Here is a 13,766-nt window from a genome sequence, read left to right on the forward strand (position 1 = left end):
AGGCATATTATTGCTTATTTTGTGATAGGTTTGGTAACAGAATATTCGATTTATTATTCTTATATACTAAAAAAGTTTCGTTGTCTCAATAAAAGAAGTAGAGATCTTCGCGTACTTAATATTTTTTTTCTTTCTACCTTTTATTGGGTTTCTTACACAATTCTATGCCATTTTTTATGTGTAACATGAACCATTTTTATTTCTATAGTATCGCATTTTCCCCTTAAACATAGATGGTAAACCTTTTGTTAGTAACATTACTAATAAGAAGGCAGCGCTGAACCTTTAAAGTTTACGTTCAAATAGTTAAATGGCAATAACATAAAACATTGAAGTATCGCCAACCTGTATCAAGTAATCAAGTTTACATGCAAGCGTCGTCAACCTACATCTTGATTCGTATTCACAATCTGGTATTATCAACTTATATTCAAATCAATATATTCAGGCATCGTCATACTGTACGACAAATTGAAATTAAATTCAGGTGTCATCAACCTAAAGTTAAGTCGTATTTACAATCAGGTATCGTCAACCTTTTCACACAGTGAGTTCACAATCGCCGTGAACCAATACGTTAAATAGAAATCGCACTCAGCGGTCCTCAACCCATCATCACGCTATATTCCAAATGGCAACCCAAACTAGCATCGACGAACTATTTCTTAGCAATTTTCCCACACGGGGTAGACGTCGCCAACCCAAACTAGAAGGTAGTCCCTTTTTCAGTAGTACTTTTTACACGCAGCTGTCCTTAGTCTATTATCGTAGTACCGAGCAGGCATCGCCAACCCAAACTAGCATGGACAATTTACTTTCGATTTTACTCTCGGCTATAACCGTATCACCGGGCAGGCGTCGCAAACCCAAACTTGTATCGAAAAATTATTTCCTATTAGTTTTTGCGCTGAGCTATAACCGTATCACCGGGCAGGCGTCGCCAACCCAAACTAGCATGGACAATTTACTTTCGATTTTACTCTCGGCTATAACCGTATCACCGGGCAGGCGTCGCCAACCCAAACGAGCAGCAATCAGTTCTGCGTAATGTTCTGTACTGTGTATGTAACGGGAATCGGCGCTGTGCCTTCCGCGTAGTGACCGTGAGCGCGCCGGTGGTTGTGAAGCGCTGTGCCCTGGAAATGTTTGAGTATTTATTTGATTATTATATTGAAAGAAACATTTATTTATAGCATAATCTTCTTATATATAAAAATGAATCGCAAAATGTGTTGGTAAGCGCATAACTCGAGAACGGCTGAACCGATTTCGATAATTTTTATTATATTCCTTGAAGTACGAGGATGGTTCTTATGTAGAGAAAACATAAACATGTACCACGGGCGAAGCCGGGGCGGACCGCTAGTATGTAATAATATGTTTGAGTAGGGTAGGTAAAAAATAATCCAATAACGAGCAAAAACAATATGTATGAGTGCATTTGTGAAATATCTGCAGAGGTTGGTGAAACACGGCTATTTACGAGTAGGCCACATACCATTATTACAAAGCTTGTGCTCAGTGCATCTGTATACCCACTACTACAACCGCGTGGCCAGTGGTCTGCACGCGTTAACTGTAGTGCGTCTCCACGCTTAGTAGCGCATCTATATAACTGTAGAGGCCGTAGCCATGTATGTCCGTCTGTAGCTCCTATAGGTCGCATCATGTAAAAAGAACGCTGACGGCTGCGCATTGGCGATTTATTGGTCTATTTGGTGTTATGAAGTGGTATAAGAATAACAAATATGTAGTTGCGAAGCCACGACAATAAAAAAATAAAAAAAGCAGCAAATAACTTTCGTGCTAAACTCGATACATGCCAAAACACACCCCACCACTTTCATCCAGCGTTTTTTTTACATGATTCGCGTTATATACGATGTTCCTTCACCCTGGCCCACGCTGGCCCAATATCCACCAACCTGTATGAACCGCTCGCCGCACAGCTCGCACACGTACGGCTTGTCGCCGGTGTGCCGCCGCACGTGCAGCGTCAGGTCGTTGCTCTGCGAGAACGCCTTCTCGCAGTACACGCACTTGTACGGCTTCACGCCCGTGTGTACGCGCATGTGCCGCGACAGCTTGTTGCTGCGAGAGAAACCTGCAACACACACATCATTATGACATTGAGTTACATGTACTACGTACTAGAGAGGACATCGCTACTACGCTTTTTTTAACACGAGTTAGAGTCAATCGTCTCAAACTCAATTTTTTTTGTTACATTGATTGGTTTTAATTGATAAGTTTATACAATTTTTTTTTTAATAAGATAAACAATATTTATTTGTTACATTGATTGGTTTTAATTTATAAGTAATAAGAGGCAGAATATCTACAAAGTGTATGACTCACTCCCCCCCCCGCGCTGCCGCGCTTGTCGCACAGATTTTGTTCGTGGTGCCCTCTGTAGTAATAATACCTCAATGCATTATGACGATATTTTTTGACGTGACAACGTCTTATAATTCGATAGAGCCGGCTGCACGCACAAAAAAACATGACTCATGCGGCGTTACCTCGCTCTGAGGCGTTCCATGTAAGGCTTGAAGTGCAAGCGAGAGCGCGGAACGAGCGACAAAGAAGCACAATCGGACGTTGTCACGTTCAACTGTCGTCAGTAAACCGACTTTACAGACAACCAATTTTTTTAATAAAAAAATATTGATCACTAGTCGGGATTCGAACACGCGTCTTTAGCCTTGCCAAGTCGACATCAGTGTCCTAATCACCCCGCCATCAGTGTACCCACCAGGGCAAAAGGTTTTCTGAGACTATTTTTTTTTAATTTGTCATTTATAAAGCATTAGAATGCTGTAAAACTAAATAACTGTTATAATACACCATCATTGTTTCACCACAATATCTTTTAACACGCACCTTTTCCACAAACTCCACATATACAGGGTTTTTCACCAGTGTGCGACCGCCTGTGACACTGCAAATCGGACGAGCGAGGAAATCCTGCAAAAAAGACACACCATATGAAAACCACTTTTCCTAATAAATCCCTACAGTAAAAGTCAACTCAGGGAAGAAATGACAGTCTTATTGATTTATTGTAATAGCGGTAGTTATTACTAATCATAATATAGCGTCGTCATTTTTTTTTTCAACTCATGACGGTACCATTGTTCAGGTCTCTGACCGTATGCCAGAAGTTTATAGTACTTAAAGCATAATGTATGGGAAAGTGACTCTAGACGACCCAAATATGTTCCACACTGGAAACAATACTTCATTCAATAGCAACTCACCCTTGCCACAAAAGTCGCACTTGTACGGTTTCTCGCCCGTGTGTCTGCGCATGTGCACGATCAGGTTGGACGAGTTGGAAAACCCGCGCCCGCAGTACAGGCAGAGACACGCGCTAGTGCTGCCACCACCTGGTTCGTGTACGCGCATGTGCGTGCTGGGGACATGAGTTCATTTATAATTGTAAGAAAAAAATTGGTTGTTTGTAAAGTAGGTTTACGATCGAGATGTTTACGTGATAACGTCTTATTGGTGGCAGCGCTCGAGATGAGACGGGAGATCGGTCCGTCTCTCTCTCGTTATACCTGCGATCGCGCTCGTGAGGTTTTGGTGTGACACAAGTTTCTAAACAGGTCACCCGACTAAAACGATTTTAAAAACGTTATCACGTCAAAATAAAGTTCATTAAATTATGACGTAAAAAAAATTAAAATTTCTTTTAAACAAGTTTTCATCTTCGGTTGGAGGTAAGTGTCTTCGTTGAGATGATTAATTTCACTTGTGTTAGAAGGCGTCTCTTTCATAACAATTATGACATAGTTAGAATACAAAAAGAGCTAAAAACCTCGCCATCCCTTTTAGTATAATATTAAATAAATGTAGTGCCAGTCATTGAATCTGCTATTTGATTGAATGACGAGCCCGTTCATTGAATGACGACATTTAATAGAATAACTAAAAGACAACTCGTCAAGTTGTTTACGCGACATAAATATTATTAACAATTATAAATTTAAGAATAAATCACAATAAACATACCGTAGGTTGCTCCGCCTATGGAATTTCTTTTTACACGTATCACATTCGAACACTTTCTCTGACGGTTTGTGAATCTTCACGTGTCTCGCTAGTAAGTCCTTCCTGAAAATTAATTATTAACAGATTTACCTAAAGTGTAGTTATTTTAAACTAAACCTATATCAGTATTACTATATTGAATTCGAGTGTCCATACCGTGTCACAGTTATATTTTAGAGTATGCGTGCACACGTTTGTATATGTAAGAGCGTCAGTATGTGCGTGTCGAGTGAGTAGTGACATGTGCGCTGGCGTGTGCGTGTCACATGTGCACACATGTGTACGTGAGTACGAGCTGCGTGTGTATGTCGAGTGCAGTGAATGCTTGATGGCTCACGCGTGTAGGTGTGCGTGCGTGTGCATGCTTGTCTGTGTGTGTACGTGCGCAGGATGTGCTTGTTGGCGAGTGTGTGTGTGTGTGTGTACACACTCACCGACAGAACTTGGTGGCGCAGGTCTCGCAGCGATAGGAGCGCGGCCGCTCGCCGAAGCGCACGCTGACCGTCTGCCCGCGGTGCGAGCGCAGGATGTGCTTGTTGAGCGACACCTCGTGCGCGAACCGCGCGCCGCACGTCTCGCACGAGAACGTGCGCTCGCGCTGCTTGCACGTGGCTCGGTGGCGGGCCGCTGACTTGAGCGATGCGAACACCTGTAATAGAATATCAAACAGTAAAATCTGTAAAAGCAATACTAATAAAAACTCAACATCAATAACATTTGAGATAAGTAGTAACGGTAAAGAAAAACATTGTGAGAAAACCGGTATATCGAAGAATCAAAAGTCCCGCGAAAAATTTTTTCCGTCTGGACTAGACGGAAAAAATTTTTCGCGAGTCTGTCTCTCATTAAGCATTATTTTAGTAACTTCGTTCCACCCCTTGACAGTACTACAATAAGCACCTTGTAGCACAGCTGGCAGCGCGGCGACAGCTCCGGGTGCTCGTCGTCCGTGTGCCGCGCGAGCTGCTCCTGTCCCGCGCACACGCAGCCGCAGCACTCGCACGTACATATGTCTGACACGCACTCCTGGAATTAAGTGATTCGAGTTTTGAATTTTTTTTTTCTTTTTTTGTTGATGGCCAGTTTGGTTTGGGAGATTTTTTTTGTTCATGGCTTCAAGAATAAATGAGAAGGTGATGAATAAAGCTGGTCACTTTAAAATGGGGTTTATACAAAAAAAATATGAAAAAAAATAAATTGTGTTTTAATGATGCATACATAACTATTTTTTTGTTGGTAATAATGCAGACAAAACTTTTTTTTTTGTAATTAAAAAATAATTGAAGCATTTATAAATGTAAAGAATGTTTAGAACATAACAATGTAGGTATACACAGACTTTTACACATGTTTTTTTCTAACAATAGATAAATACATACTTTAAAAATTATCAATTTGAATTTTTCACATAAACTTCAAAGTTTTGCAAAAATAGTGTAATTAATGATTTCATAGTTCATAAAGTTTTGCCATAATTCGAGAAATAAATTTTTTCATTGCAGTTTTGTTTTTTTTTTTCTTCTTTACCTTTTCCAATCATCAATCTACTAGACTTTTTTTGTAATCAAACATTATCGACACCTACTAGCCTTTAAACCTACTCGTCTGGAATAATATTTATTGTAAAAATGGACATTTAACTCACAGTTTCAGGTATTTGTGATATGACTTCTTGTAGCACCACTTCACCACTGAGCGCATTTCTATTCACATCAGAATCGTCTGCCGTACCCTGTAAAGAATAACATAAACATATAAAACATCGATGATTTTTGTTATTTATAAATTAATATTTTTGAAGCTGTGTTTATTATTATTTAAACTTCGTTCAGCAAGTATATTATAACGATTTTTTTATCACTTTTATTATATAAGCTTTGAAACTTAAAAATAGATTAAGATGATTTTGAGAATTATATCCAGTAGAAAATAAATATAATTTATAATTATAAGAATATCAATGACAGTTCTATTATAACTGAATCCTTAGTAAAATTTTTAATGCTAAAGTGTGTATGTTAGTTTTACTTTCAAATCAAAACACATAAATTTTATAATATGACATTTGTGCCTGGACATAGATACATGGCTAAAATGGACATTTCCTTTGCTACAGATAATCACTACATAGTATAAAACAAAGTCGCTTTCTCTGTCAAAGGATGGTGATGCGGTTTTTTTATAGATAGAGTGATTCAAGAGGAAGGTTTTAGTATATAATTTACTAGCGGTCCGCCCCGGCTTCGCCCGTAGTACATATTTCGCAATAAAAGGTAGCCTATGTTCTTCCTCAGGGTCTAAAGATTATCTGTGCCAAATTTCATCAAAATTGGTCCAGTAGTTTATGCGTGAAAACGATACATACATACATACATACATACAAACATTTCCTCTTTATAATATTAGTATAGAAGTATAGATTATTAGGTTTTAAACAAAGCGGGCGAAGCCGCGGGCGGTAAGCTAGTAGCTAGTAAAAAATAATAACCTCAGCCTTATCATCGTCCTTATTGAACTGACAGTTGTGTTTCTCAAAGTCCTCTCGTTTCAGGTATATCTTCTTGCACATCAGGCAGTTCACTAGTTTTAGATCTGTAAAGGTTTAATACAAGCTTATTTCCACAAGTTCATAATAAAGACTGTTCTAATTTCTGTAAAGTAAAGATTATGATGGAAAAAGAATTTCATAAGGTATTCTAGAATAAAAAAGAAATCATGTAAACAGTCTAACGCTAAAATTTTTATAACATTGTAACATACATATCAATAATTGTTTTTGACGTGACAACGTCTTATAATTCGATAGCCGGCTGCACGCACGAAAAAACATGCCTCATGCGGCGTTACCTCGCTCTGAGGCGTTCCATGTAAGGCTTGAAGTGCAAGTGAGAGCGCGGAACGAGCGACAAAGAAGCACAATCGGACGTTGTCACGTTCAACTATCGTCAGTAAACCGACTTTACAGACAACCAATATTTTTTTTTACATCCTCAAATCTTAAAAAGGCAGACATGTACAAAGATAAATGACAATTGTGAATAAAATCCAGCTTTGCGACTTGATCTTGATAATTTTAATGCTAATGCAAGATACATAATATTTTTTCATTAAATAAGTCACTAAACGAACCTTTATGCGAGGCAACAATGTGTGTATCAAGATCGTCTTTAGAGCGGAACTGTTGATTGCAGAAGATGCAGTTAAACTTCATGTCCGTCACCCACTTCACGTGGACTCCATTCTCTGATAGTTTGTTGAGTATGGCCTGAAAGTGGAGTTTACCATTAAGTTTATATAGTGTTCTACAGTCTATATGAAAACGTGGTAAATATTTTAAAAACAATAAAATTTCAGTTAAAAGAGAAGAGCATAATAGAAGCTGAATACATATTGCCCTATTGTAGCTAAGAACGGATAAGCCTTCCGTTTTCAAACTTTCTAAACACATAACTTATTATTCCTTGAGTCTTCTTTTTTAACAATACCAAATAAGGAAAACAATTTAATTTTAATTATTATAAGCAATTACAAAATTACAAATAACGAAATACAATATGATTAATTTAAATTATTTCCAATTTTATATCATCTTGGTAATTTATAAATAGTCAACTACCCACCGTAGTCCCGAGCCTCTTAGGTCGACCCCTCTTCTTAGGCCCCATGATATCAGCATGGTGTTCCCACATGTGACTCGTCAGCCCCTCCGCGTTGCCGTAGCTTGTTGCACACAGCGGGCAATATGTCCCGCTCGTGTCTCTTGGATCTATCGCTGTTATAGTCATTATTGTTAGATGATTGATGAAATTCGAAGTTGGTGACCAATATACGGAAACTAGTTACTAAACTAAACAAAGGCTAGTTACTAAAATTAATATTTATTATTATGTTTTTATATAGTTCAAGTTAAATATAAAAAAATTTACAATAATTCAGCAAACATGATATATTTGAAGCATTTAAAATATCTACCAAGTTACATAGTCTATACAATATTTTTAAAAGACAATATTTTGAACAACACTATAATCAAATTATTATAAGACACAGAAATCTTAAATTTACTGCTCATCTCAGTTGTATAAAAGTGAAGTCCCATGTCCCCTAGTGGGGTAAGGGGCAGATGCATTATGCATACATCTGTTTCACTGATCGGTTTTCTTTTGGGACAGCCGTCTGTGTCCTACCAGATCGAGACTTTTTATTCTCGTCTCCACCGGGAGTCAAACCCAGGACCCCTTGGTTATATGCTGGCGCGTCAACCACTCTACCAAGGAGGTGTTCATTTCACTTGTATAAAGAGTTCATGATACTAACCAACAGAGGCTTTTTCTGACACAGCGTGCTTTTTTTCATTTTGCTCTAACAATAATAAGTCATGTTTTGAATTAATTTCTGCTTCATTCTTGACGTCATCTGTAAAAATAAAATTATTTACTAATTCATTACAATGAATTCACTAATTGAGAAACAACAGTTTATGCTAGCTTTTACAATATTTTGGTTACATGCTCCTCGTAAACACTTCAATTGAATATGAATACAATTGTTTGTGTACATTCTGTAGGTCCAACAATAGGTTGTAAACTAAGCTAAGCAACTGGCTTAACAATGTAAACAATAACACAGAATTATATGCATAAGAAACAGAGAACTGCAATAAACAAAGCCTTACCAAAGGAATCAGAGCCATTTGCAAAATCCAACCCAAATTCAATGTCCAAATAGTCATCTCGATCCCCAATACCAAACTGTTCTGTTTTAACACATTCATTGTTGTTCTGCAAGGATAAGGCATTTTCATCAACCAATTAAAATACATATGTAACTCGTAAAAATATAATCAAAGATATTTCTTACCGCTAAGGGTTCAACGGGTTCAACTTTGCAATTTCTGTGTAGTTTACGCAATTTAGCATCAGACTGTATGGATTGTTGCCTGAAGTCATATGCGTTTGTGGCCCTATCTTTACACGCGAGACATACAGTCGAGGGCAGCCCATCTCCTGATTCTATCTATTTGTGACGGATACAAACTCAGTGAGGCAAATAGGGACACATAATAAACAAGAAAATAACAACATTGCAACAATACATTTAACGTGACAATCGCTTATAGCTACATAAAATCGTTATCGCTTTCGCAGTGCTCAGTTTGCATATAAAAAATAAGAATATTGAAATACCTTAAGACCGGTCAACGTAGATAAGATGCTCTCTAATGTTACGGAGCCGGTGTAAATTTCATAAACAGATATCAAGTCAATCTCCTTTGTAAGACAAGTTCGGCATAGATCCTCCACTTTTATGTTATGTGTCATGATTTTATAAGTTCTATTGTTGATTTAAAAGTATTACACATAAATTTAATTAAACTAGTTTTAAAAAATCAATCAATAATGTCGGCATTGCCCTCAGTTATATGGTTTCTGCTCGGTGAAAGAAAATAAATATCGAAATATTTCTGATCAATCCAGTTTGACGTGACAGTCGACGGCTGACGCGAACGCGGCCGCTGATTTGTTCATACGATTTGACAGGCGACAGATAATAAATGACAACAGATTCTCTAAATTATTTGAAAAAAGGCTATACACATTAAAAAATAATCTAACCCTTGCCTTATACAACAAAAAAAAACTTGCAGTTTAAATTTAAATTTAGTACGTAAATTATGGAATGAAAAAAAAAAATTCGTCATCCATTCACATTTTGTAGAAAAATTACTAAATAGAGTTCATATTTATTAATACTAAACATAAAATATATACTGCAGCTTTTCTTCGAAATATTTACTGTAAAAGTAAAATTTTAATAATTACATTCATTAAGTTTACGCACGTCATTGAAGCTTTTTGCCACAAGTCACAACATAAAAAATCCGAATAAAAAGTTTGACTTCTTGAGTGACAAATGAGTTGAATGAATTTGTGACTCGTGAGCATAGTACACAGAACTTTATTCGTGAGTGTTTGTTAGTTCGCTTACTGTGGTTTACTTCGCTTGTTGTGAACATCGCTGCCCGTGCGCGTCGTGGTTATTGGTGAGTAAATTACATAAAGTTCATTATATTGATAACAAACCGCAACTTTGCGATAACAATTAAATTTATTTGAACACTAGCAAGTTATATTTATGTTAATTATGTTTAGTTTAGTTTAGTAAATTATTATTTAAGATTTTTTATTAATTATTAAATATCAAATTAGCTATTGTAATTAAAATGTTTTACAAATTATATGCAGATAAAATATATTGTACTTATAATAGCGAAAGAAGAATGCTTATGAGCTTGTCTAGTGAAAATTAGAGCTAATTAAATTAACGCTTGCAGTTGCAGTATTATACCTAGTAATGTTATTTAAGGCAATGTCTGCGAGGTGCGATGTATTCTGTGTTAATTATAAAGCTAAGTTATGATTAAATTAACTTTCTTCATTATTAATTGTATGTGTACCGTTACAGCGAAAATAATTTTGAAGTTAACTATATACGTACGCTTAAAGCGGCTAAAAGTGAGAGCTCGGTCTTATCATATCGTAATTTGTAGAGTATAAGATGATCTATGTTGTGTTTATTTTAATACTACGAACAAATATAATTTCTGTTAATAAAATCATCATTATGAACATGTATTAAATTATATAAAATTAAATTAATGATAACATAATAAACCTATTTGAAACTTTAACAACTCTACAGTCTCTATATTACGATACCTAACCCTATAGGCGAAATTTCGCAAAAACATTAATCTGTCAAGTAACTACCTTCCTACAAAGATTAATAATTAATATTTGTTATTATTAATAACTAGCTTTCCGCCCGCGCCTTCTTCCGCGCAGTCAATGAAAAACCCGCATAGTTCCCGTTCCCGTGGGATTTCCGGGATTGCGTCATTTTCCCGGGATAAAAAGTAGCCTATGTCCTTTCTCGGGTATCAAAATATCTCCATACCAAATTTCATGAAAATTAGTTCAGTAGTTTAGGCGTGATTGAGTAACAGACAGACAGACAGAGTTACTTTCGCATTTATAATATTAGCACAGTATTACCTAATAATATTGTAATACTGTGATATTAGTATGGATTATTTAATTTGTTAAATAAGGAAAGGTAAACATCAAAGTATATAAAATGTCGATAATTGCGAGCGAATAGATCTCTTCGTAAATTATCAAAAGCTGACGATCTCATATTTGCAGTAGGCGGGACTCGAATTAGGGGCATCGCATTGCTGTTACTCTACCTACTTTGCTAAAGTGTACCTACAAGTTAAAAAAATATGTACCTACGTATTTTATATAAGTAAAAACTAGTTATCTAAATTTATAACAATTAAAATAAAATAAAAACAGGGCAAAGCAACTAGCGCCATTTTCAATAGGTATCGGATTTTTCCAGAACTATTAAGTAATTCACAATAGAAATAAAACAATTGTAAAGTCTATTATACTATTAGACGACATTTCTATTTTTAAATACATATTGTTATACGTACTTTACAATAACTACATTAATTAATGGTTTAAAATATAAATTATATTTTCTATTATTGTATCGACGAAGCGTGCTCAACTTTCGTTCCCTCAAACTTTTCTACTGAAAAAAAAATGAATTTTTATCGTGAAAAGAAAGAAAAGAATTGCTTCACAGTCTAATCAATTAAGTAATATGCAAATATTATTTAAAAGCAACTTTAGCTGTTTGGTGTGACAACCGAACATACAAACGCATTCACGAATTTATAACTACATATTATATATAAGGATAAAATGTGTAAGCCTCCAAGGCTCCAACCATAAGGTCGACCGAGCAGAATTTAATTACATTTTCAATTTATCTGCATATTATCATCACCAATGGCTACCGGTTAAAAGCTCTGAATTTTGTAAGCAGTAAGACGACAGGCAATAATTTAAAATTATTATTACTTATCACTATCACTACAAAATATTAAGGCATTTCCCGCTGTCCGTCTGTCTGTTTGCACTTATGCTGCGATTTGCGATTCTGTTTATAGTGATTCTCGAGGAAGGTTTCAGTATGTATAATTGTACCTACATATATAATATGTTAGGTTTTAGAAAAATTGGGAAAAACCGCGGACGGAAAGCGAAATATAACCGCTATAATATAAGATTAGCTGGATTTTAGATCGCCGTTAAAATGTGGTTAATAAAAGTAAATCTAGACTAGTGTGTCAGACCGACAGTCTTTACATCCGCCTTCACTAGTTCAGACTTCAGCGTAATTAGAAAGGCTATTATTCACTAAGGACGCCAGTTAGTTTATTTCTGTCATTAGGGAATCTATATAAAATAACGTTTACTCTAAAATTACCTTCAAAAAGTCCCATTTCAAGACTAAATCATTAGAATGTTATTATGTAAAAATTGGCGAATAAATTATTCACACTTATCTCTAAAGATGACCTTAAAACAAATACTCCGTCTCGCTACTTATTTATTATATTTTTTAAGAAATATCTACTTAAATCAAATTATCATATTCGTATAGGAGCTACCAACGTTGACAAGAGAGAATTATAGTATAGTTGGTTCTTTGATATACTGTTCCTCTTGCTATTTCGGTTAGAGTCCGGGCTGTCTGGCTGGTCGCAATGGTTGCGTTTTTAGTGCGCATCTTATCTGTACAGGATAATTTCCTTAATTTTAAGTCATTTTTTAACGCGTAATTTTTAATATTTTGCCTTTAGATAGATCCATCAGACATAATTTTTAAAGTGAAACTTTTATTACATCGTCTCAAACTTTTTGGTCTGTGTAGCGCATGTCGCGTGTATCGCGGCTGCCGAGTAGGTATACCTACCTCGGCAGCCGACCGTCACGCGACATGAGCTACACAAAGCAGTGTTCGGAACCGTTCGAACAGTTTCACTATTACCGTGGTTTCATAAAACCACACAACATTTTTTTTATTGCAAGACGTTTTTTTCGTTGTTAAATAGGTGCCAGACGCAATTTTTTATTTCGTTTTTATAAAAAATTCATATTATTTTACAATGTCTGTAAATTTCATATTATATTCTTCAAACATAATAAAATCTAAAATTAATTAGCCAGACGCTAATTCGATTGTTAAGTATTAAATATGTGTATAAATAAAAAAAAGTAAAAACATTAAATCAGCGAAACTGATTGAAGTGACCTTGAAATTATGTTACAATTCCTTTTATGCCTAAAAATTTAAGAACAGCTTTTTATACCGTCATTAATTGGTCGGTAACCACGATGACTGAATTATTTACGAAATGTCCCAGTGTCTACTTTATTTATAACTAGCTTTCCACCCGCAGCTTCGCTCGCGAAGACAAAGAAAAACCCGCATAGTTCCCGTTCCCGTGGGATTTCCGGGATAAAACCTATCCTATTTCCCGGGATAAAAAGTAGCCTAAGTCCTTTCTCGGGTATCAAAATATCTCCATACCAAATTTCATGAAAATTGGTTCAGTAGTTTAGGCGTGATTGAGTAACAGACAGACAGACAGAGTTACTTTCGCATTTATAATATTAGTATGGATGTATAATGACCCTATGAAAAGGGCGATGAAATTTTGTGAAATGTCATCTCATTCATATATAAATAATCTAAGTAAATAATTATATATTTATGTCGTGGTAACATTTAATTACAATCCGAGCCTGTATAATATGTTAAATGTTCATACCAAGGTTCATACTATATAG

General features: G+C 35.8%; 1 protein-coding gene across 1 annotated transcript; it reads right to left on the minus strand.

Annotated features, from left to right (window-relative positions):
- Positions 1 to 917: 917 nt before the first annotated feature.
- LOC149910834 (uncharacterized) lies at positions 918 to 9,557 on the minus strand. Its single transcript, XM_090106791.1, has 16 exons — positions 9,243 to 9,557; positions 8,917 to 9,072; positions 8,732 to 8,837; positions 8,370 to 8,472; positions 7,887 to 7,903; positions 7,677 to 7,828; positions 7,186 to 7,321; positions 6,545 to 6,648; positions 5,702 to 5,788; positions 4,957 to 5,082; positions 4,491 to 4,705; positions 4,018 to 4,119; positions 3,261 to 3,415; positions 2,884 to 2,967; positions 1,926 to 2,104; positions 918 to 1,136 (listed from the first exon to the last, which is right to left on the minus strand). The coding sequence occupies exons 1-16, from the start codon at positions 9,375 to 9,377 to the stop codon at positions 1,035 to 1,037; spliced, it is 1,959 nt and encodes a 652-aa protein (XP_089962917.1). The 5' UTR covers positions 9,378 to 9,557; the 3' UTR covers positions 918 to 1,034.
- Positions 9,558 to 13,766: the final 4,209 nt, after the last annotated feature.

Source organism: Colias eurytheme, chromosome 1, assembly GCF_061535395.1.
Source record: "Colias eurytheme isolate Ceu_HAF_F1 chromosome 1, ilColEury1 Martin Lab GWU primary, whole genome shotgun sequence".
Classification (NCBI taxonomy): domain Eukaryota; kingdom Metazoa; phylum Arthropoda; class Insecta; order Lepidoptera; family Pieridae; genus Colias; species Colias eurytheme.

Excerpts from the sequence above, each read along its gene's own strand:
- LOC149910834 (XM_090106791.1), bottom strand. The coding sequence starts at position 9,377 with ATGACACATAACATAAAAGTGGAGGATCTATGCCGAACTTGTCTTACA. Across the intron at positions 8,838-8,916 it reads AACCCGTTGAACCCTTAGCG|AACAACAATGAATGTGTTAA; the intron begins GTAAGAAATATC and ends TTATCCTTGCAG. Across the intron at positions 4,120-4,490 it reads TGCGCCACCAAGTTCTGTCG|GAAGGACTTACTAGCGAGAC; the intron begins GTGAGTGTGTAC and ends ATTAATTTTCAG.